The 24,388-nt window shown below is 37.4% G+C and overlaps 1 protein-coding gene and 1 pseudogene across 1 annotated transcript; one reads left to right on the top strand and one right to left on the bottom strand.

Annotated features, from left to right (window-relative positions):
- The first annotated feature begins 8,363 nt into the window (after positions 1–8,363).
- Positions 8,364–8,484, top strand: LOC120619020 (uncharacterized; annotated as a pseudogene).
- A 699-nt stretch (positions 8,485–9,183) lies between these two features.
- On the bottom strand, positions 9,184–10,152 carry LOC120619012 (olfactory receptor 7A10-like). The gene has a single exon (XM_039883142.1). It carries the CDS (start codon positions 10,150–10,152, stop codon positions 9,184–9,186), a length of 969 nt encoding a protein of 322 aa, XP_039739076.1.
- Positions 10,153–24,388: the final 14,236 nt, after the last annotated feature.

Raw genomic sequence — 24,388 nt, forward strand, 5'->3', positions numbered from 1 at the left:
ATCCAGCTAAGCTCTCCTTTAGGTAGGAAGGAGAAATTGAGACTTTCCAGACATACAAAAATTGAGGGAATTCTCCACTACAAGGCCTGCACTACAAGAAATACTTGAAAGGGGTCAGTTCACCTAAGACAAAATTACAAAAAAAAAAATACATAATTAGAAGTGATTATCGGGGAAATAGAAGCAGAGGAGTGCAATCCCTAGGAAGAACAGAGCATTATAAGCTTAAATAATAAGAAGAGAATTGTTAGAACAAGATAGTAATGAACATTCAGCATACATAGGAACAAATGAGATGACAATGACTGAAAATGGGAGGATTCAAAGATCCAAATTCGCAAAGGGGAATGGAGATAAGGCATGCACAGAAGAAAATAGATGACTGTATATACATATAACTATCCTTTACATATTCGTAATGGTAACCACATGCCAAAGATTCAGAACTGAAGTATATAACATAAAACAAGAATAACAAGAGGGAAAACCCACAGAAGCCAACCAAAATAAACAGAAACACACGGACAAGGAAGCAATGGAAACACCAAGCTACCAGAAAGCAAAAGATAAAATGGCTATAAGAAGACCTCATATTTCAATAATCACCTTAAATATAAATGGATTGAACTCACCAATAAAAAGGCACAGAGATGCATAATGGATCAAAAAACAAAACTCAACCATAGGCTGACTCCAGGAGACACATCTCAGCTCCAAAGACAAATATAGACTCAAAGTCAAAGGGTAGAAAATGACATTTCAAGTCAACAGCATTCAGAAAAAAAGCCGGAGGAGAGGTACTAATATCAGATGAAAAAGAATTCAAACTTAAAAAGGTAAAGGAAGGCACTGAGGGGCACTTCATAATGATAAAGGGAATCGTGCATCAAGAAAAATAACACTTATTAATACCTATGCTCCCATTCAGGGAGCCCCAAAATATGTACAGCAATTACTAACATAACTAAAGGGAGAAACAGACCAAAACACTATCATAGTAGTAGGGGACCTAAATACCCCACTGTCAGATATTGACAGATCATCCAAACAGAAAATCAATAAGGAAATAACATCCTTAAATGACACATTAGATTAATAGGACATCATTGACATTTACAGAGCCTTCCATCCCAAAACAGCTACTTATACATTCTTCTCTAGGGCACATGGAACATTCTCAAGAATTGACCACATACTGGGACACAGAGATAGCCTCAACAAATATAAGAGGGTTGAAATCATACCAAACATATTCTCTGATCATAATGCTCTGAAAGTAGAGATCAACTGCAAAAAGGAAGCATAAAGAACCACAAATATATGGAGATTAAACAACATGCTACTGAAGAACAACTGGGTCAGGGAAGACATAAAAAAAGAGATCAAGAGATACGTAGAAACAAATGATAATGATAATACAACATATCAAAACTTTTGGGACAAGGCAAAAGTGGTCATATCTTTACAGGCCTACCTCCAAAAACAAGAATGAGCCCAAATAAACAATCTAACACTTCATCTTAAAAAACTAGAAAAGGAAGAACAAATGAAGCCTAAAGTCAGCAGAAGGAAAAAAATAATCAAAATTAGAGCAGAAATAAATGAAATTGAAATTTAAAAAAAACAATAGAAAAATAAATACAACAAAGAGCTGGTTCTTTGAGAGAAGGTTAATAACCCCCTGGCTAGACTCACTAAAGAAAAAAGAGAAAGGACACAAATTAACAAAATCAGGGATGAAAGAGGGGAAATTATGATTGACATCACAGAAATACAAAGGATGATACAAGAATACTATGAAAAATTATAACACCAAATTTAATAACTTAGAAGAAGTGGACCAGTACTTAGAAAAATGCAACCTTTCTAGACTGAATCAAGAAGAACTGGAAAATCTAAATAGACCGATCAGCAGTATGGAAATTAAAACAATTAGCAAAAACCTACCAAAAAGTAAAAGTCCAGGACCAGATGGCTTCACCAGTGAATTCTAACAAACATTCAAAGAAGACTTAATACTTATTCTCCTCAAACTCTTCCAAAAAATCAGAGGAGGCAATACTTCCCAATACATTTCATGAGGCACATATTACTCTGATACCAAAACCTGGTAAAAATAACACACATACCAAAAAAAAAAAAAACGGCACACCAATATCACTCATGAACACCTAAATAAGATACTAGAGAACCGAATACAGCAACATATTAAAAAGATTATACACCATGATCAAGTGAACTTCATCCCAGAGGCACAGGGATGATTCAACATACGCAAATCAATTAACGTGATACACGTAAACAAATTAAAAAATAAAAATCATATTAATATGATCTATGAAATGCAGAAAAAGCCTTCAACAGTATACAGCATCCATTTATGATCAAAACCCTTAATAAAATTGGTATAGAAGGAAAGTACCTTAACATCATAAAGGCCATATATTACAAACCTTCAGCCAACATTATACTTAATGGTGAAAAACTAAAATCTTTTTCTTTAAGATCAGGATCAAAGCAAGGCTGTTCACCATCGCCACTGTTATTCAATATAAATTTGAGGTCCTAGTGAGTGCAATCAGGCAAGAGAAAGATATAAAAGGCATCCAAATGGGAAATGAAGAAATCAAACTATCACTATTTCCAGATGACATGATTCTCTATATAGAAAATTCTAAATACTCCACAAGAACACTACTAGAAACAATAAGCAAATATAGTAAAGTCTCTAGATACAAATACAACGTTCAAAAATCCATAGCATTCCTATACTCTAACAATGAAGCATCAGAAAAAAAAAATTGGAAAAAATAATTCCTTTTGCAATTGCAACAAAAAGAATAAAATACCTAGGAATAAATTTAACGAAACAAGTGAAGGATCTATATAATGAAAACCCTAGGAGACCCTATTAAAAGAAATCAAAGCCGATACAAAAAAATAGAAAGATGTTCCATGTTCCTGGATTGGAAGAATCAACATAGTTAAAATGACCATGTTGCCTAAAGCAATATACAGATTTAATGCGATCCCTATCAAAATCTCATTGGCATTTTTTTTTAAAAAATAGAACAAAATGTCATCGGATTTGTATGGAAACACAAAAGACCCTGAACTGCCAAAGCCATCCCGAGAAAAAAGAACGAGACTGGAGGCACCACGCTGCCCAACTTCAAATTATACTACAAAGCAACAGTAATCAAAACGTCATGGTATTGGCAGCAAAATAGACACACAGACCAGTGGAACAAAATCAAGAGTCCAGAAGTAAACCCATATTTATATGAGCAAATAATTTTCAACAAAGAAGCCAAAAACATACAGTAGAGAAAGGAAAGCCTCTTCAATAAATGGTGCTGGGAAAACTGGAAAGCTACCAGCAAAAGAATGAAACTAGACTATTGTCTATCACCACACACCAAAATTAATTCAAAATGGATTAAGGATCTGAATATAAGACCTGAAACAACAAATTGCATAGAAGAAAACATAGGAATAAACTCAGGGACCTTGGACTTAAAGAGGATTTTATGAATTTGACCTCAAAGACAAGGGAAGTGAAAGCTAAAATAAATGAATGGGACTACATCAAACTAAAAGGCTTCTGCTCAGCAAAAGAAATCATCAACAAGGTAAAAAGAGAACCACCCTAATGGTAAAATATATTTACAAGCAACGCCTCCGATAAGGGTCAAATATCCAAAATATACAAAGAACTCATACAACTCAATAACAACAAAAGAAAAAAAAAATGATTCAATCAAAAATGAGCAGAGGACTTGAACAGACACTTATCCCTAGAGAACATACAAATGGCCAACAAATATTTGAAAAGATGTCCAACATAGCTAGCTATTAGGGAAATGCAAGTCAAAACCACAATGAGATGCTATCTCACACCTGTTAGAATAGCTATAATCAACAGGACAAGTAATAGCGAATGTTGGAGAGGATGTGGAGAAATAGGAACCCTCATACACTGCTGGTGGAACTCCAAATTGGTGCAGCCACTATGGAAAACAGTTTGGAGTTTCTTCAAAAAACTAAGAATTGATCTACCATGTGATCCAGCCATCCCTCTACTGGGCATTTACCCCAAAGACTTGAAAACCCATATCTGAAAAGATATTTGCACACTGATGTTCATAGCAGCATTATTCACAGTAGCCAGGACATGGAAGCAAACAAAGTATCCTACGATATATGATTGGCTAAAGAAGCAGTGGTACATATATACAATGGAATATTACTCAGCCGTCAGAAGACATGAAATACTGCCATTTGTGACAACATGGCTGGAACTCAAGATAATCATGCTAAACGAAATAAGCCAGACTGATAAAGTTGAAAATGATATCACTTATATGCGGGATATAAACCTAAAAGCGATAAATGAACAGGACAAACAAACAGAAACTCATGGACATGGACGATAGACTAGTGGTTACCAGAGGACTATAGACTAGTGGTTGCTAGTGGTGTAGGAGAGGGGATGTAGACAGGGTAAAGGGGGTCAAATACAGGGTTTAGGGGGAGAGTGAAGTGGGTAAAGGGGATCAAATATATGGTAGCTGAAGGAAATTGGACTTTGGGTAGTAAACACACAGTAAAATATACAGATGTCAAAAGATAACATACACCTGAAAATTATATAATTATATTAACCAATGTTACTCCAATAAACTTAATTAAAAATTTTAAAAATTAAAAAAAAAACAAAAACAAAATCAATCTATAGAAATCTATTGTGTCTATACAGTAAATAATAAACTGTCAGAGAAAAAACAATCCCATTTTCAATTACATTAAAAAGTGTAAAATACCTTGACTAAAAAAGTCGAGAACCATATGACTTCACTCATATGTGGAATATGAAACTGAAAGCAACAAAGAATGAGACAAACAAACAAAATTTTATAGACACAGGCAACAGTATAGTGGTTAATGGAGGGAAAGTGTGGAGGGAAGAGGTAGATAAGGGTAAAGGGTGTCAAGTATATAATGATGGAAGATTTGACTTTGGATGGTAAACACACGATGCAATATACAGATGGTACAATTATACAATTGTATGTTTGAAACCTATATAATTTTATTAACCAATTATACCACAATAAATTTAATAAAAATGAATTTTTAAAAAAGAGTAAGTTACCTAGGAATAAATTTAACCTAGGAAGCGAAAGACCTGTGCATTGAAAACTATAATATTTTGAAGAAGACACAAATAAATGGAAAGATATTCTGTTTGCTGACTTGAAGAATTAATATTGCTAAAACATCCATACCACTGTTAAAGAGAAAACCAGAGACTCATGGTGCCAAACCTAGATTTAATACCAGATCACTTTAAATATTTCATGCCAATCCCTTCAACAGTTTCTGTTGAGAAATTGGCTAACAATCTTTTGAGAGATCCCTTGCAGGTAATTAACTACATTCCTCTTGCTGCTTTTAAGATTCTCTCTTTGTCTTTAAGTGCTGGCATTTTAATTATACTGTGTTGGTATGAGCCTCCTGGATTTGATGCAGGACAGGGCAGACTTCCCTAAATGCAGGTGCGCACGAGAGAGGAAGGAGACCAAGCCTTGCACTGACAGAAGAAGGTCCTTGGCTAAGACTGTAGAAAGAATTCAATACCCACGCCAAAGTTAGGGTCAAAGGAAAGTTTATTAAAGGGGAAAAGCAAAGACTAGAGAAAGCAAAGACAAAATCCCAAGAAAAGGGAAAAAAAGCCCCGAGTGTCACGGGATCCAGTTTATATGTCATTTTTTTAGTTTCTATGAGTTATAGTTTAAAGACTTTGTTCACCCATTTCCTTTCATATGAACATACAGTGAGGAAGGGGAAGAGCATGTAGTGTGAAAGTTTTGATGGCAGTTCCCATTCTTTAATCCACAGGTTCCCTATGGTTTTAGCCACAGGGAATGAACAATTTTATTTGTATAGGGTGGCACTTAAAGGCTCTGTTTTTCCTATTTCCTTTTTCACAAGTTGAGGAAAGGGGTTATTAGCAAATGCAGCAGAAATCTTTCCTGGTTTTGCAGGTGTCCTCCTCACCTGGCTGCAGAGCTGATCAGTATATTGCAGTCTCTGAATGTAGCTTGATTCAACATTTTAATTTTCATGCCTCTTCCTACATGAGGTTCACCTTGTTTGGGACTCTCTGTGCTTCCTGAGCTTGTATGTCTATTTAGTTAGCCAGGTTAGGAAATTTTTCTGTCCTTAATTCTTCAAATAAATTTTCAATTCCTTGCTCTCTCTCTCTCTTCTCCTTCTAATACCCCATGATGCAAATGTTGGTATGTTTGATGTTGTCCCAGAAGCCCCTTAAACTATACTCATTTTTTTGGATGCCTTTTTTTTTTTTTTTTTTGCTGTTCTAATTGAGTGTTTTTTGCTACCTTATCTTTTGAATTGCTGTTTCAATTCTCTGCTTCTTCCAATCTATTGTTGATTCCCTCTAATGAATCTTTTATTCAGTTCTAATGAATCTTTTATTCAGTTGTATTCTTCACTTCTCACTGGTCCTTTTTTATGTTTTCTATTTCTATTTTTATGTTTCTTATCTCTTTGTTGAAGTTCACACTGAAATTATTGAGAATCCTTATACCAGAGTTTTTAACTTTCCATCTGGTAGATTGCTTGTCTCCATTTTGTTTAGTTATTCTTCTGGAGCTCTGTTCTATTCTTCATTTGGAATATGTTTCTTTATCTCTTCATGTGGCTGCCTCCCAGGGTTTTTTCTATGCATGAGATAGAGTTGCACTCTGTCTCCCAGTCTTGGCAGAGTGGCCTTACCTAGTATGTGTCATGCATTGGAGCAGTCTCACTGCTCCAGGTGTGTCTCTTGTGTAGGGTGTGTTGTGCACTCTTGTTGTACTTGAGCCTTGGTTGCTGTTGGCTCATCAGTGGGAGGGATTGACCTTCAGGCTGATTGGTTGTGAAGACAGGCCATGACGACAATGGAGGAGCTATTGGGCAGGGCTGACCCTATGGAGCAGGATTCACTTTAGCAGGACTCTAGTGCCTGCTGAGTTTGCCCTTTGGGTGTTTTGTTTGTGGATGTGGTTGGGTAGTGCTCTAGTATGGTCTCTGGTGGTCCAAAGCTGGCCACCAGTATATTGGTTCTGGGGTCTCTTATGTGGATTCTGGTGCAAGCCAAGTTCATCTGCAGCCTGTGCCTTGCCAGGGGCCACTTGGTATAAGCTACAAACTGCTCTGCAGAGAATTTTCCCTTATGCTAGGCTCCAGGTACCTGGGAGAGGCTGAGCTGCACACTGACACCGGCTGCCACCAGTGCCAGGCTATAGGCAACAGGTGCGGGCACACCAAGGTCAGATGCTGCTTGTTTGGGATTCGTGAACCTTTGAGAAATTTTAGAAAAGTCCACAGCATGAGCCAGACATGCCGTTTGTATGGAAAAGCCACTGGAAGTGGCTTGAGTGAGTATGCAAGTTGGGATGGGCAGGGTGTCAGGAAATCACCAGAGCAGGTGAATGGTGTTAGCCAGGTTGGTAGAGACTCAGATATGGTGGTCTCTTAGGTGTGCTGCTGTGAGAGAAAGGCTCACCAAAGGAATAAAGGCTTCTACCAGCACTCCTGACTGGGAGAAAGCAGCCCCTCCAGCCCTCATTCTAAATCCACACAATTCACCTCTTCTGCATAAATCTCTGGTGCCTTTCAACTTGCTACCCCAGCACTGAAGCTCAGAGTGAGTGAATCTTTCAGCAAATAATTCCATGCATGGAGCATTTAAAAGGAAGACCTGGGATTTCAGCAGCCTTCTGTCCAACTCAGCCATGATCTCCACTAGATTTCACAGCCAAAATTTCTGGGAAATTGACACTGGTACTCTGAGCTAGGGAGCTTGGTGTAACGCTGGGACCTCTCTATCCTCAGAAGGACCTCCACAGCTGAGATCTCGCGCCAAAATTTTAGCCACCAAACATGGGTGTCTATACCACACCATCTTTATATGTTATTGTATCAATAGACTTCTAGGATGCTTCTGTATATTGTAAATAATGTTGCAATGAACATAGAGGTGCATATATCTTTTAAAATTAGTGTTTTTTATTTCTTCGGATAAATACCCAGAAGTAGGATTGGAGGGTTAAATAAAAATGTCTAATCAGCATGTTGTTTACCTACAACTAATGTAATATTGTATGTAACTAATTTTTTTAAACCCTTATACATGAACATTAGTCCTCTATATTCAATGAGTAGATGTACAGCATGAAAAAGAACATTTTTTTATAATAATAAAATGTGTGGTTAAAATTTTTCCTCTTCGTATGTAAAGTAATCTCTGACACTAGGACCACATAAAGTCAATCTAATTATTCAAATTTCCCTTTCACTATGGCTGTGCCACCCTGAATGTGCCCGATCCAGTCTGATCTCAGAAGTTAAGCAGGGTTGGGTCTGGTTAGTACTTGGATATGAGAGACCACCTAGGAAGACCAGGTGCTATAGGTGTTAATAAAAAAAAAAAAAAAGATATGTCAAATTTCCTTTTCAATGTAGACTCCACTGGGAGATATATGTTTGATAATCAATTTTTGATTATCATGCTACTGAGGTTTACTACTGGTGTCCTGGTGTTATTCTAGTGCAGTGGGGACAACAGGCCAAATAGAAGAATAAAACCAGGACATCAGTAGTAAAACTCAGTAGCATGTTAGAGTTAACATTACCAGTAAGAGCAGTAAAGGTAGTGATGTATAAAAGAATGAAAGCCCCAAAATGAAAACTTTGGCTTCAGATTTTCTTCTGCACTAAAATTAATTGCCAAATGTAGTTTTTTTCATGTGAGTAATAGAACTGAAGATCATTCCCTCAATAAAACTATAAAAAATTACTTAGAAAGATACATTAAATTTTAGAAAGAATTATTTTTAAGAAATACTAATTATCCTATGAAAGAAATAAAAATTTTTAAATATTTCTCAACCAAGATTGAGAGAACATGAGGACAAGAGGAAAATAGAAAAATGGAACATTGTGCATACACCAGACAGAGCTAAAAGCTTAATCAAGTGAGTTAACAAATTGTAGAAAGAAATTTAAAATAAAGATACGGTCATTCTAAAAAATAAAGAGAAAGAGTAAGAGCTTTTTCCACAATTTGAGCAAAAAATTACAATTTCTGGTTCTAAATTGTTTTCAGCCCTGCAATCATGGGCACTTGTTCAATCCCAAATTGATAGGTCTTTTTATAGCCTCCACCCCAAAAACTCTTTTTAGACCCCCTTTTATGTCTTTATTCCTGAGACTGTAGATAAAAGGGTTCAGCATGGGTGTGACCACAGTGTACATCACTGAGGCCACTGCACTTAACTGAGAGCTGTGGGTAGCAGCAGAGCTGAGGTACACTCCTAGGCCCGTACAGTAAAATAAAGAGACAACTGAGAGGTGAGACGCACAGGTAGAAAATGCTTTATACTTCCCCTGAGCTGATGAGATTCCACATATGGAAGACATTATCTTAGAGTAAGAGTAAAGAATACCAGCTGGAGGACAACCACCTAGCAGCCCAACCCCAAAATACATCACGATGTTATTTAGAAAGGTGTCAGAACAGGCAAGTTGGACTATCTGTTTGAGTTCACAGAAAAAGTCAGGGATTGCTAAGACTGTACAGAAAGTCATCTGCAAAGCCATTAAGCTTTGTAACAAGGAATTCAGGACACTCATAATCCAGGACACCAGAACTAGCAGTCCACAGAGCCGGGGGTTCATAATGACTGTGTAATGCAAGGGGTGACAGATGGCCACAAAGCGGTCATAGGCCATCACAGTTAAGAGACAGACATCCAAACCTGCAAAGAGTAAGAAAAAATACATTTGTGTGATGCAGCCTTGATAGGTTATAACTTTGTTCTGTGTCAGGATGTTCGCCAGCATCTTTGGGATGGTGCTGGAGGTGAAACAGATGTCCACCAAGGACAGGTTGAAGAGGAAGAAGTACATGGGTGTGTGGAGGTGGGAGTCTGAGCTGACGGCCAGGATGATAAGCAGGTTTCCAAACACAGTGATCAGGTACATGGAGAGGAAGAGCCCAAATATGAGGGGCTGCAATTCTGGCTCCTCCGAAAATCCCAGAAGAAGAAATTCTGAAATTTGTGTATCATTGCCTGGTAGCATGTAGTGGTGGTCACAACTAGAAAAAAAATAATAACATGATTAATTTTTACACACGGGGTCATTAACATAATGAACTGCTAGAATTTATATTTTTCAGCCAAGGAAATATTTATATTGATCATAATGTCTTTAAGGAAGGTGCTGTGACACCTGTTGTTAGGAATTCCTGTCCCACACTCATCGTTTTCCCCAACAAGTCATCTAATATACCATATTAATGCAAAATTTTTCATTCACTTGAGGAATTTTTGTTAAGGGCTGACCATCTTCTAGGATAAGAGTTTACAGTGTTGAAAAACAAAACTCCCTACAACCCAATGATGGGAAAAGAAGATAAATTAAAATATATATATATATATATACCATGTCAGATGGTGACCAGTGCTATGAAAAAAAAAACCAGGTATAAAATTTTATAAAAAGAAAGTTATATTTCACTGAAGTTCAGGTAGACCTACAAACAAATCTTCATTTAAACAGAGTCCTAGAGGAAGGCAGAATGGGAGTCAGGAGGTTATCTCAGACATGTGTGCCTGTTGTGGAAAGAGTCAGTGCAAAGCAGATACTCAGCACTCAAATAGAAGACAAACGTCCAGGGGAATGAGCGAGAGAGAGTGATGAAAGATGGTGTCACAGACTATGGAGGAAGGATATTCTCCCTGCAGCTGCTGAAACTTCAAGTCACGAGGAGACTCGTTCACATATTAGTCTTTTTACAATTTTTTTACACCTAGTGCACCTGGTCTTCCTAGGTAGTCTCCCATCCAAGTATGAACCAGGCCTGACCCTGCTTAGTTTCCAAGATCAGACAAAATCGGGCGTGTTCAGGGTGGCGTGGCCATAGATCTCCTTTTACATTTTTCAGTCTCTTAAAGAATTCCTATGATTTAAAATGATCCCTTCATTTCCACTTGTTGTTTTACATTGTGTCATCTCCATTTAAGGGACACATTTTCAGGTATAGGATCTTGGATCTCACTACCCAGAGGACTGCTCATGGCCCACAACAAACACACACTCAAACAGCACACTATGATACAGCACACTATGGCATCGTAGAGCCATGTTACTGCTGGGCTTTTCTCACTTCCAGCCACAAGAATTAGAAAAGGAATGATACAGGCATATTGTCGAAATCAACTTATCTTGACCATAAAGAATGTAGAAACAGTTCCCAAATTCAAATTGTTAAGCCTCCCATGAACATGCAAACATGGAGCTTCATTTTCATAAGACCATTTTGTGCCCTGTATTGAAAATTGTTAAAAAGCATTTGAGAAAAGGTGAGAGAGACAAAAACAAGGTCTAATGGCTCAGGTGGTCCCTGAGTGATTGTGATGAGGAGGAAGCTCTTTGATTCTGGCAGCATTCCACCCCTGGTGCTATCCCCTTGATGCCCAGAATAACTAATAAAACAGCAAGAAACAATTTATCCGAAAGAGAATGGAGTGATATCTTTACCATGCCAAGACATATAACTGATTGAACACCACTAGAAAAATAAGCAAAGGGGATTAACACACAATTTTAAAATATATATATATATATATAATCTATAACAATAGAAGAGGACTTCTAAAGAAAAAATGTTAAAATTTTAGGTGCAAAACTTTTTGAATCAGAAAAATAAATGTCAGTTTTGAATCTCAATCTGCCATGTGTTAGCTGCTTGAACTTGGAGAGACAACAAAATCATTCTAAATTACTCATTGTAAATTTAAATACTCATTCCAAAGCTTAGCACAGGTCTTTCCTGTCACTAAATGGAATTTATTATCACTGGTGATGATATTTGGCTGATTTTTTTCTTCTACATCGCAAGTGTCTCCATTCCTTCCCTACATGTTGGTAACAGAATATGGCAAAGTGATGCTGGGTAGCATAGATTTTTGACATATTAAATAAAATATTTTATGTGAATACCCCACATAAGTGATGGTGCTGTGAAATGTATGTCCCAAGAATTGCTGTTGCAATGTAATATCTACTTCTATGGGTCTGGGTCTTCCTAATGAATACAGAAAAACTCAAATACACCGTACCATGAAAAGGTTTGAAAATGCCCTCAGTTACTCTATATTTCTACTCCCTTTAGCTTCAAAATTTCTCTAATATGTTCTAATATTACTGAAACCACCTTATGCTTCCCGTCAGTTCCTCATCTCATCCACCTGGACCTGCATTCCCATCACTTAATTGTCAACAACTACCCTTCTACTGCTGATTCAACAGACACTTCTCTTTATATCATATTAAAGAAATTAATTATAAATTCTTTAGTCTACCTAGCACGCAAACATGGCAATCCCTCAGCCATGAGCTGGGCTGGTTAGGCTCTCAGGTGACCTCAAGCTGAAGTTCCCTCTGACGTTAGTGGGCTCTCAGACTCACCTGGATGGGGTCTCTGAGAGCGAGACTCCGTGTGGAAGTCTGAATTCCTCCCTCGATGTTTGGTGACAAACACCAAAGGTGTGTTCTCAGACAAGACAGCAGGAATGAGTAAAGCATTGGTCCCTACCCAGACTTAAGAATCCAAGAGCAACAACTACGTTCTCTTCAACTCAAGGTTTCACAGCCCGACACTGCAGCACAAGAGATATTTACAGCTTCTCATACCTGCTCATTCATTGTTAGTTCCACCTCTGAGTATATCATTTTCCCATGGGATACTGGTCTGGAAAGAAAGGAAAATTTCCTTCTGATATCTGTTCCCAAGAGACCATAATAGAAATCGGGAAAATCCAATTTTTATTGTTCCTTCTCCATGAACATGCCTGCCTTCCAGTGGTCTAACCTCCTTGCACTTTATCCTAACCTGGAGTTGATATTTTCTCCAAATCTACATCTGAAGGACCTCTCTAGACTAAGTCCCATGGACCCCCAAGGTATTGTCTTATGGCAGGAAATAGTTCTTGATATCCCTCTTAGTAACCCCTCTTCAACAGGACAGTGAAGTGTGTTCCTTTGCTACAAAACAATGTGGACTATAATTCTTGGCTTTTGACAATTCAGTTTGGAGATTCATGCTGTATGTGAGCATATGAATCTAGTTTAGAGCTATCACTTACTTCTTCTTAAAAATGTTCAATGGTAATTATATTTAAATCTTTTTATGCACCATGAAATGAGCTTGAAATCTTATGTGGATTATCTTATTTCATTTTTACAAATGTCCCTTCTTTGTGGTCAGTACCATTATGAACCACATTTTACATTTGCAGTAATGGAGCTCAGAAGGGTTAACTCAACTCAAGGTTAAGTGATCTGTCCTAAATTAGGAACTGAGAAAAGGATCAATTTTGATTGGAATTTCTTCAAGATATTTCCAGTTCCTATACCCTCAGCCAGTGGGTCTGACTAGGATGATTTTGCCTCCAAGGAGAATTTGCGATGTCTGAAGAAATTTTTGTTTCTACTGGGGAAGTGCTATTGGTACCTAGTGGGTTGAGGCCAGAGATGCACCACAACATCCTACAATGTACAGGACAACTCCCACCACAGAAAATTATCCAGCAGAAATGTCAACAGTTGTGAGATGAGAAATACCATGCTTCACCAGAACTTCTCCAACATCAGTGAGTATACGAATCTGTTGGGGACATTTTTCAGATGTACATTCTGGAACAGGTCTGGGGTAACTCAGAGATTCTGCATTTGTAAATAGCTCCTAGTTAATAAAAATGCTGTAGATCCTGGTCTGTAGACCATCTGAGTATCATGTTGTGGTCCAGCGTTCCATCTGAGAGTAAGAATTTTTTGGCCTATCACACATGTCATGTTAACCATAGGTTGTCAAATCTTAGACTCAGTAGCTCACCTTATATACACTCAAGTTTACTCGTGCCTTCTGAGTATTTCCCTCAAAACAGGAAATAAAATTTTAAGGTCTCTGGTTCCTTATCTATAAGTAGTGAAATTCCACCTATATTCTGGTGAGAGTTAGTAACATGTTAGAGCCAATGGGAAGTTACTGGCACAGAGAGGATGCTCAAGCTATAGCAGCAGTTGTGACTACGTCCTAGTTTGACACTTACCAAACTCACTGTGGCACTTGGGACAGGCAGTGAGTCCAGCATTGCCCTGGCACTGGGAGACAGAGAGCTGTCATTTTGAAAGGGAACCTCCTCCCAGGGCCCTGCACAAGGAGCAGACAGCAGCCATTGATCTATACTGTGTTGTACTCAGTGACATCACTTCTAAGCACCTCATGCTGGCTTTAAAATTGGCCACAGTAAGAATTTGTAGGTCCCTCTAGTTGTTGTACTGTGTCCTGTGGTTCACGCTGGGGAATATTTGCAAAGCTGCTGTTTCTTTGTAAATCTAATTATTCCTTCATCTCTTCTTTTCTTCTTTGTTGCAAGTCTACAGCGTATATCTCTTAAACTTTTGGCGTCATTGAAAGTATAAAATGCTTGTGTGTCTGTTTCTGCCCCAAGTAGAATTTGTTTCATTTTTCACAATTATTGATTCACTGCCTCATTTTCTTAGGTCTGTATATCTCCACCCATTGCTTTGAGTCTTGAAGGTGCCTCTAATGGGGGGAGTGTGTGTTCCCTTTGTTTGTCTTTGAATTGGGACGTGAGACATGTTTTGGTGGATAGAATGCAAGCAGACATGACCTGCTCAATGCCTAATAAAAAGCTATAAGAGACAATGTGAGATTGCACCCTTTTTCTTACTCTTCTCCTATTTCATGGGCATGAACACCTTCTCACACAGGAGCTTTCATCAGCCCAGGTCCCAGAATAAAAGCACACACAGAAAAGCACAACTAAGTCAGAGCCACAGATACTCTGCAGTATACATGTACTGTGATGAGCAATAAATTTTTGTTATTTTCAGCCATTGTGATGTTGAGAGTTACTCATTACCAAATCTGACTAATATACTCCTTTGTGTGATTCTTTTTATTAAAATTATTGAGGTAACATTGGTGAATAAAATCAAGTAAGTTTCCAGTGTACAATTTAAAATTATGTCATATATATAAATACATACATATTCACGCACACATATATATAATTGTGTGTTCAGTACCCAAAGTTAAATTTCCTTCTGTCACCAAACATTTGACCCCTTTTGCCCCTATCTACCTACCCCTCTTTTCCCTGGTTGTATAATTCTGTATAATAATTATTTACTACCAGATGAATGAACATGGCAGAACACAGTTTTGCTCAAGTTTGTATCTCCAGATGACTTGTATATGAATATTAAAAACTCCAAAATGAAAACAGAGCTTAAGAATTTAAAGATACTTTTAAATGTAAACACAATGACTATTCTAGTATTCACTGGTTGAATACGAAGCCATGAGAATAATACTCCGAATATTTATATGTATACTCATTTTCTGAACTCAAATAGGTCTCACTTTCCAAAATTCAGGAATCATAGATTTGAGAGTGAGGACTTACTTGTACATTATTTTCTACTAGACATGAAAAAAATCCTCATGTTCTATGTGTGTGTGTTTCTCTCTCTCTCATTCTTCAAAACCCTTTATAGAAAGTTGCAAATTCCAGTTTTGTCTTCGAATGTGGAAACCTTGAAAACACGTCTCTCTCACACTAGCAAGAAAAGGGCAAATAATCTACAAAATCATAACTCTTATTGAACCTTTGAGAGAGCCGAGATCACAGAACAACCAAGTAGCCTGACAGCTAAGGAAAGGGGGACAGCTCCAACAAGAGATAGGATGTGAGGAAGAGCTTGCCTGGGGAAGGGCATGGGAAGAAGCCAGGGCCTCCATGCAAGCATACCATGTTTCAGGTAAAATCTTAAAAATTTTCTAAAAGCCAAGTGTGGAGTGGCTACAATGAGAACATAGCATATCTCTGTAGGAGGTATGGGTATTATCCCACTGCAACTCTCAGAAAATCACGGAAGTGTGCAGAGGGGGTTCTGTTGGTCAGATAAAGCTCCCAGGCAAAGAGGTCCAGGAGTGGCAGTTGGCAACTGGGCTGAGAAATCTCAGAAAAGATAAGAAGCAAAGTGATATGGATGGGACACCAGCAGCATCTAATATAGACACAGATATTGTGGTTCCTCCCCTGGGGCTGTTGCTGGGAGTCTACCATCTTGGAGTTTGTTGTTTGGTCTGAGCATGTTACGGTGGTATGAACATATTGAGGTGGTATGAGCAAGTAATAGCCAGTTCTAATATTAGAGATCTGTTTGCAAGGATCTCTCTGCCTACAATTAGGTAGGTAAACAAGAGTGACTGTAGGATCAACTAGTTCATAGTCCTTTTATTAAACATGATGAAAAACGGTTTAAGGTGTTTAATCAGCAAACTACCACAATTTTTTATTCACATCTATGATCCAGTTCAAGTGAATTTTTGTGTATGGTATAATGTACAGGTAGGGAGGTTGACAGTAATTCAAATATTCTACCTTACGGACAAATTTTAAATAATTATAAGAAAACATTTATGTTTGTTCTCTAAATATTAGGACTGAGACCTTTCTAGCCAGGAGTGAGGAAATTGGGAAGGTCTATAGGTTAAAAAATGGTTCAATAAAGAAGCCTAATCAAGAAGGAAGTCTCAGGTTCAACGGCAGCCTCTTCTCTCAGCATCTCCTTTGCTCTCTGCTCCTTCCAACATCATTCTCACAGCCCTCTTCCTCCTCATCAGGAACTGCCTCTCTCCTAGTTCTCTCCCATGTGACCTTCAGATTCCCCTAACATCTTACCCAGTGTCCAGTCTCCTCCTGCTCACCTTACTGGCACATGCACATCAGAAGGAACCCACTCCTCATTTACTCACACATTCAACAAGCATTCACACCCACCTTCAGTTGTCTGCGAAGGGCGCAAATGGTAGACTCTCAACCCACCTATTTCTGGGGAGGCCAAATGAGGCCATCTAGAAGAGGTGAGTTCAGTTCCTGCACTCGGTAAGTGTTTATATTAGTTACTATCTATATCAGTTCTTGAACACTTTCAATGAGCCATACCCATTCCTGTGTATGTTATATTTTTGTACGATTTTGAATAACTTTTTCCTATTATGTATCAGTTTATTGCTGTAAATAGGGGGAAAAGTGACATTTTTTAAAATCTACCTTTAGCAAATTACTTCCTAGTTGTAATATGTTTTCCATTAATTTTAGGTAGTTGATTTTATCAACTGAAAATGTGATCAATCTGCTTTTACCCAAGACACAAACCTATGATTGCTTTTCTTCTTTGCTTGCATTAGTTTGAATTTCAAAACAGTGTTGGGTTGTGGCAGCGGCAGGCATATTTGTCCTCTGTGTGGCTTTCCTGCAGATTCCTCAAATAAATTCATGTCAGGTCTGATATTAGCTGATGATCATGGAAACCTTTCTGCATAGTTAAGAAATATCCTATTTACAGTTTCTCAGAACTATTTTCATGCACTTTCATTTGCACCTTTTGCAAATTATATTGGGATGATTTTTTTTTCTGATTTGCTCTAATATAATAAGTAAATTATCAATAGTAGAGGCTCATGGCATTCCTCAGTTGAATGCTTCCTGGTCATAACTTAAATCAGGAAGTCTGCCCTCCATTCACTTGCTGTAGGTTCAAAGGGTACCTTAGTAAGAGAATTGCTGGTCAGGCTATGGAACCATGAACAGAACTTAAGGCCATCTCATGGCTGGCCCTCCACTTGGCTAAGTTCTGCAAGACCTATGCTTTGAAGTACTTTAGATTGAGTTTAAAGAGGGTACATTGGCACAGGGAGCAGATATGCTGTGAAGAGGGTCAGGATGGCGGGCAAGTCTGACAGTTAAATCAGACATGGTTTGGGGAGAATGTGTAGAGCCAGAGTGATATGAATTTCCTGTAATATAAATTCACCTTCCAGTAGGTGAATCCCACTAGCAGAAAAGAAGTCATACATAATTTTTTTTAATTTCACAATGTTGCCTCTGATTTATTTACTCCCTGCATCTGCATCTATACTGTACAACAGGCATCAGCAAACTACTCCTCAAAGAACAAATCTCACTCACAGCTTATTTTTGTAAAGTAGGTTTAATGGTAGCCCTATAAAAGATATGTCCACATCCTAAACCCCAGTACCTGTGAATGGGACTTTATTTGGAAAAAGGCTTTTTATAGATATAATTAAGGATCTCAAGATGAGATTATCCTGGATTTTTCAGGTGGACTCTAAATCCAATGACAAGTGTCCTTTTAAGAGATATAGAGTGGAGAGACAATCCATATATCTTCTCAGAGGTGAGAAGATCCTGTGATCACAGAGGCCAAGATTGGAGAGATGAAGCCAGAAAGTCCAGGAATGCTTAGAGCAGCTAAAAGAAGAAAGAGTCAAGGAACACAATCTCCCTTAGAGCCTTTGGAAGGAGTGCAGCCCTCTGATATCTTGATTTTAGACTTCTGGTCTCAAGAACTCTGACAGAATAAATTCCTGTTCTTTTAAGACACCAAGCCTGTGCTTAGTTGTTACAGCATCTACAGAACATGAACACCTACAGCCAAGCCCATCAGTGCAGGTATTGCCTACAGCTGCTTCCACACTACAAGGGCAGGGTTGAGTTGTAGCAGCAGAACACTGATGGAGGAAATACCCAGCAGTGGGATTGCTGGATCATATGTTAGATTAATTTTTAGTTTTTCGAGGAACCTCCATACTGTCTTCCATAATGGCTGTACCAATTTACAGTCCCACCAGCAGTATATGAGGGTTCCATTTTCTCCACATCCTCTCCAGCATTTGTTAATACTTGTCCTATTGATAACAGCTATTCTAACAGGTATGAGATGCTTTCTCCTTGTGGTTTTGATTTGCATTTCCCTAATAGCAATGTTGAGCATCTTTTCAAATATTTGTTGGCCATCTGTATGTCCTCTAGGGAGAAGAGTCTGTTCAGGTCATCTGCCCATTTATTGATTGAATCAATTGCTTTTCTGTTGTTATTGAGTCATATGAGTTTTTTGTATATTTTGAATATTAGGCCCTTATCAGAAGCATTGCTTGCAAATATATTTTCCCATTCGGATGGTTGTCTCTTTGCCTTGTTGACAATTTCTTTGGCTGAGCAGAAGCCTTTTTAGTCTGATGAAGTCCCATTCATTGATTTTCGTTTTAACATCCCTTGTCTTTGAGATCAAATTCATAAAATCCTCTTTAAGTCCAAGGTCCTTGAGTTTAGTTCCTATGTTTTATTCTCCGCAATTTGTTGTTTCAGGTCTTATATTCAGGTCCTTAATCTATTTTGAGTTAATTTCGGTGTGTGGTGATAGACAACACTCTAATTTCATGCTTTTGCAGAAGGCTTTCCAATTTTCCCGCACCATTTCTTGAAGAGGCTTTCCTTTCTCCAATGTATGTTTTTACCTCTTTTGTCGAAAATTATTTGCCCATATAAATATGTGTTTACTTCTGGACTCTCGATTTGTTCCACTGGTCTGTATATCTGTTTTGCTGCCAATAGCATGCCGTTTTGATTACTGTTGCACTGTAGTATAATTTGAAGTTGGGCAGAGTGATGCCTCCAGCCTCCTTCTTTTTTCTCAGGATGGCTTAGGCAGAGTCGTTTGTGCTTCTATACAAATCTGATGTTTTTTTTCCTCTCTCTTTAAAAAATGCCAATGGATTTTTGATGGGGATTGCATTCGATCAGTATAATGCTTTACATAATATGATCATTTTAACTATGTTGATTCTTCCAATCCAAGAACATGAAATATCTTTCCATTTCTTTGTATCTTCTTCAATTTCTTTTAATAGGGTCTTGTAATTTTCATTATATAGGTCCTTCACTTGTTTCATTAAATTTATTTCTAGGTATTATTTTTTTGCAAATGCAAAAGAATTTATTTTCTCCACGCCTTTTCTGACACTTCATTATTAAACTGTAGGAATGCTATGTATTTTTGAGCATTGATTTTGTAAATACAGAAACTTTACTGTATTTGCTTATTGTTTCTAGTAGTGTTCCTATGGAGTCTTTAGGATTTTCTATATATTTTCTATATGTCATCCACAAATAGCGACAGTTTGACTTCTTCATTTCCTATTTGGATGCCTTTTATATCTTTCTCTTGCCTGATTGCACTCGCTAGGACCTCCAATGTTATATTGAAACAGTGGCTATTGTGGACAGCCTTGCCTTGTTCCTGATCTTAGTTTTTAGTTTTTCAGCATTAAGTATAATGTTGGCTGAGGGTTTGTCATAGATGGCATTTATGATGTTAAGGTACTTTCCTTCTATACCAATTTTGTTAAGTGTTTTGATCATAAATGGAGGCTATATCTTGTCGAAGGGTTTTTCTGCATCTATTGATATGATCATGTGATTCTTATTTTTTAATTTGTTTATGTGGTGTATCACATTAATTGATTGGCGTATCAGTTGTGCACCTGGGATGAAGCCCACTTGATCGTGGCATATAGTCTTTTTAATATGTTTCTTTATTCAGTTTGCTAATATCTTATTTAGGATTTTTGCATCTGTGCATGAGAGATATTGGTCTGTAATTTTCTTTTTTTGTGTGTTATTCTTACCAGGTTTTGGTATCAGGGTATATGTGCCTCATAAAATGAGTTTGGAAGTATTGCCTCCTCTTTGATTTTTTGGAAGAGTTGGAGGAGAATAGGTATTAAATCTTCTTTGAATATTTGGTAGAATTCATTGGTGAAGCCATCTGGTCCTGGACTTTTACTTTTTGGTAGGTTTTTGATGAATGTTTCAATTTCCATGCTGCTGATCAGTCTATTTAGATTTTCCAGATCTTTTTGATTCAGTCTAGGATGGTGTATTTTTCTAAGTACTGGTCCATTTCTTCTAGGTTTTTAAATTTGGTATTATGTGCTTTTTCATAGTATTCTTGCATGATCCTTTGTATTTCTGCAATGTCAGTCATAATTTCCCCTCTTTCATCCCTGATTTTGTTTATTTTCTTTTTTCTTTAGTGAGTCTAGCCAGGGGGTTGTCAATTTTATTAACCTTCTCTCAAAGAACCGGCTGTTTGTTGCATTTGTTTTTCTATTGTTTTTTTTAATTTCAATTTCATTTATTTCTGCTCTAAGTTTAATTATTTCTTTCCTTCTGCTGACTTTAGGCTTCATTTGTCCTTCTTTTCTAGTTTTTTTAAGATGAAGCGTTAGGTTGTTTATTTAGGCTCGTTCTTGTTTTTGGAGATAGGCCTGTAATTATATGAACTTTCCTCTTATGACCACTTTTGCCTTGTCTCAAAGTTTTGATATGTTGTACTATCATTATCATTCATTTCTATGTATCTTTTGATCTCCTTTTTTATTTCTTCTCTGACCCAATTATTTTTCAGTAGCACGTTGTTTAATCCCCATGTATGTGTGGTTCTTTCTGATTTCTTTTTTACAGTTGATCTCTAGTTTCAAAGCATTATGATCAGAGAATATGGTTGTATGATTTCAATTCTCTTATCTTTGTTGAGGCTATCTCTGTGTCCCAGTATGTGGTCAATTCTTGAGAATGTTCACTAAAGAAGAATGTATAAGCAGCTGTTTTGGGATCAAAGGCTCTCTAAATGTCAATGATGTCCAGTTGTTCTAATGTGTCATTTAAGGATGTTATTTCCTTATTGCTTTTCTGTTTGGATGATCTGTCCATCCGACTTGGGGTATTTAGGTCCCCTAATACAATAGCGTTTTGGTCTGTTTCTCTCTTGAGTTCTGTTAGAAATTGCTTTACATATTTCAGTCTCCCTGATTGGGCTCATAGATATTAATAAGTGTTATGTCTTCTTGGTGCATGATTCCCTTTATCATTATGAAGTGTCCCTAAATATCTTTCTTTACCTTTTTTATTTTGAAGTCTATTTCGTCTGTTATTAGTACCACTACTCCCGCTTTTCTTGAATGCCATTTGCCTGAAATATCACTTCCACCCTTTCACTTTGAGTCTATATTTGACTTTGGAGCTGTGATGTGTCTCCTGGATGCAGCATATGGTTGGGTTTTGTTTTTTGATCCCTTCTGCAACTCTGTAACTTTTTATTGGTGAGTTCAGTCCATTTACATTTAGGGTGATTATTTAAATATGAGGTGTTCTTATAGCCATTTTATGTTTTAGTTTCTGGTATCTCAGTGTTTCCATTGCTTTCTTGTCCTTGTGTTTCTGTTTTCTTTATTTTGTTTGGCTTTTGTTGGTTTTCCCTCTGGTTCTTCTTGTTTTATGTTATATACTTCATTTTCGAATCTTCTGTGTATGGTTACCATTACAAAAAATTAAAGGATAGTTATATATGTACAGTCATCCATTTTCTTCTGCACGTGGCTTCTCTTCATTCCCGTTTGCGAATTTGGATCTTTGAATCCTCCACTTTTCAGTTGTTGTTATCTCAATTTCTCCCTATATATGCTGAACATTCATTACTATCTTGTTACAGCAATTTTCTTCTTATTATTTGAGCTTATAATGCCCTGTTATTGGTAAGGGTTGCACTTCTCTGCTCCTATTTGCCTAATAGTCACTTTACTCTTAATTATGTATTTTGTTGTTGTTGTTGTTTTGTTTTGTTTTGTTTTGTTTTATGTGAGCTCACCCCTTTCAGTATTTCCTGTAGTACAGGCTTCGTAGTGGAGAATTCCCTCAATTTTGTATGTCTGGAAAGGTCTTAATTTCTCCCTCATATCTGAAGGAGAGCTTAGCAGGATACATTATTCTAGGCTGGTAGTTTTTTCACTTAATAAAGTTTAAATATATGATTCGATTTTTTTATGGCTTGTGAGGTCTGCACTGAGAAGTCCAAGAATAATCTAATGGGGTTTTCTTTATAAGTTATCATTTTCTTCTCCCTGGCTGTCCTGAGAATTCTGTCTTTGTCGTCGATTTTTTATCATTTTAATACAATGTGTCTTGGTGATGGCCTTTTGAGGTTGAGATAATTGGGTGTTCTGTTGACTTCTTGAATTACAAGCTTCAGTTCATTCCTGAGATTTGGGAAATTCTCATCAACTATTTGTCTGAAAATGTGTTCTAGTCTTGTCTTTGATAATGTCAATTATTCTTATGTTTCCTCTCTTGATTGTTTCAGCTAGTTCTTGAATTTCTCTTTCATTATTTTTCATTCTTCGGTTTCTCTCTTCTTCCTTCTGATTTATTTGTAGATTTCTGTCTTCGATATGACTGATCCTTTTCTCCATTTGGCTGACTCTATTTCCCAAGCTTGCTATTCCATGTTTCATCTCTTGCAGTGTGTTCTTCATCTCCAGAAATTCTATTTGGTTCATTTTGAGGGTTTCAATTGCCTTGCTAAAGAACTCATTCTGCACATCTAGTTGTCTTATCAATTTCTAAAATTGTTGATATGCATTGTTTGGGATCTCACTGAGCATTTTCAGAAGTACCAATCTGAATCCTCTATCATTTAAGTTACATATTTCTATGTTTTTCACATTCTTGATGAACTGCCTTATCACTTTAGTTGTTTATTATGTTTAATAAATTATATCTCCTCCTGGGCATTAATGGAGGTGTATTCTGCTTTTTTTCCAGAAAGAAGATTTATTATATAAAATTTTCTCTTGAGACTATTGCAAAGAAGGCATTTTTCTTATGGTTTCCAGTTGGTGGCATCTAAACTTCTTAGATACCCACTTTATATAACATCTTAATAATGCCTTTTTTTCTTATAGATAATCAATCACGCTTGCTACCCTCAGTCTTCATCCCTGTCAGTGCATTTGCTTAGGTTCCCCTGGGGCTCCACGGTGTTTGGTCTCGATATGGTGGGAGGGGCTCTCTGTGTTGGAGGATGGGGGCTGTGTCTTAGCCTCATGTTTTGTAACTATGGCTTGTAATAGTCAAGTGTTGTTTCTCTGTTGAACCCGCTTCTCTGCTGTCCCCAATTCTCTGCTTTCTACACTAATGCCTGGCCACTGCCATGGGCCACATTGAACTCACAGCTCTCCTAGGCACCATTTTTCAGGGAACCCGCCACACATTCTCACCTCCCACTCCTCCTGCAGGAAGCGCCGACTGTGAGAGGAAGCTCATTTGTTTCTCCAAGTCTACCGCCTGACTCTCAGGGTTTTAACCTGTGGTAACTCTTAAGCATAGATCCATTTCACAGATGGGCTTTTGTGCAGTTTGGGTGTTTTTTTGTTGTTGAGTTTTAGATGTTCTGCTTATTGTTGTTTAAAGGGGAGAGATCTGGGTATGTCTCTCACTCCACCATGTTTCTGACGTCCTGACTATATATTCCTTATGCAATACTTTACATACTCATAACTATTTTGTAACAACTAATT

Source organism: Pteropus medius, unplaced genomic scaffold (assembly GCF_902729225.1).
Source record: "Pteropus medius unplaced genomic scaffold, Ma_sr-lr_union100, whole genome shotgun sequence".
NCBI classification, from domain to species: domain Eukaryota; kingdom Metazoa; phylum Chordata; class Mammalia; order Chiroptera; family Pteropodidae; genus Pteropus; species Pteropus medius.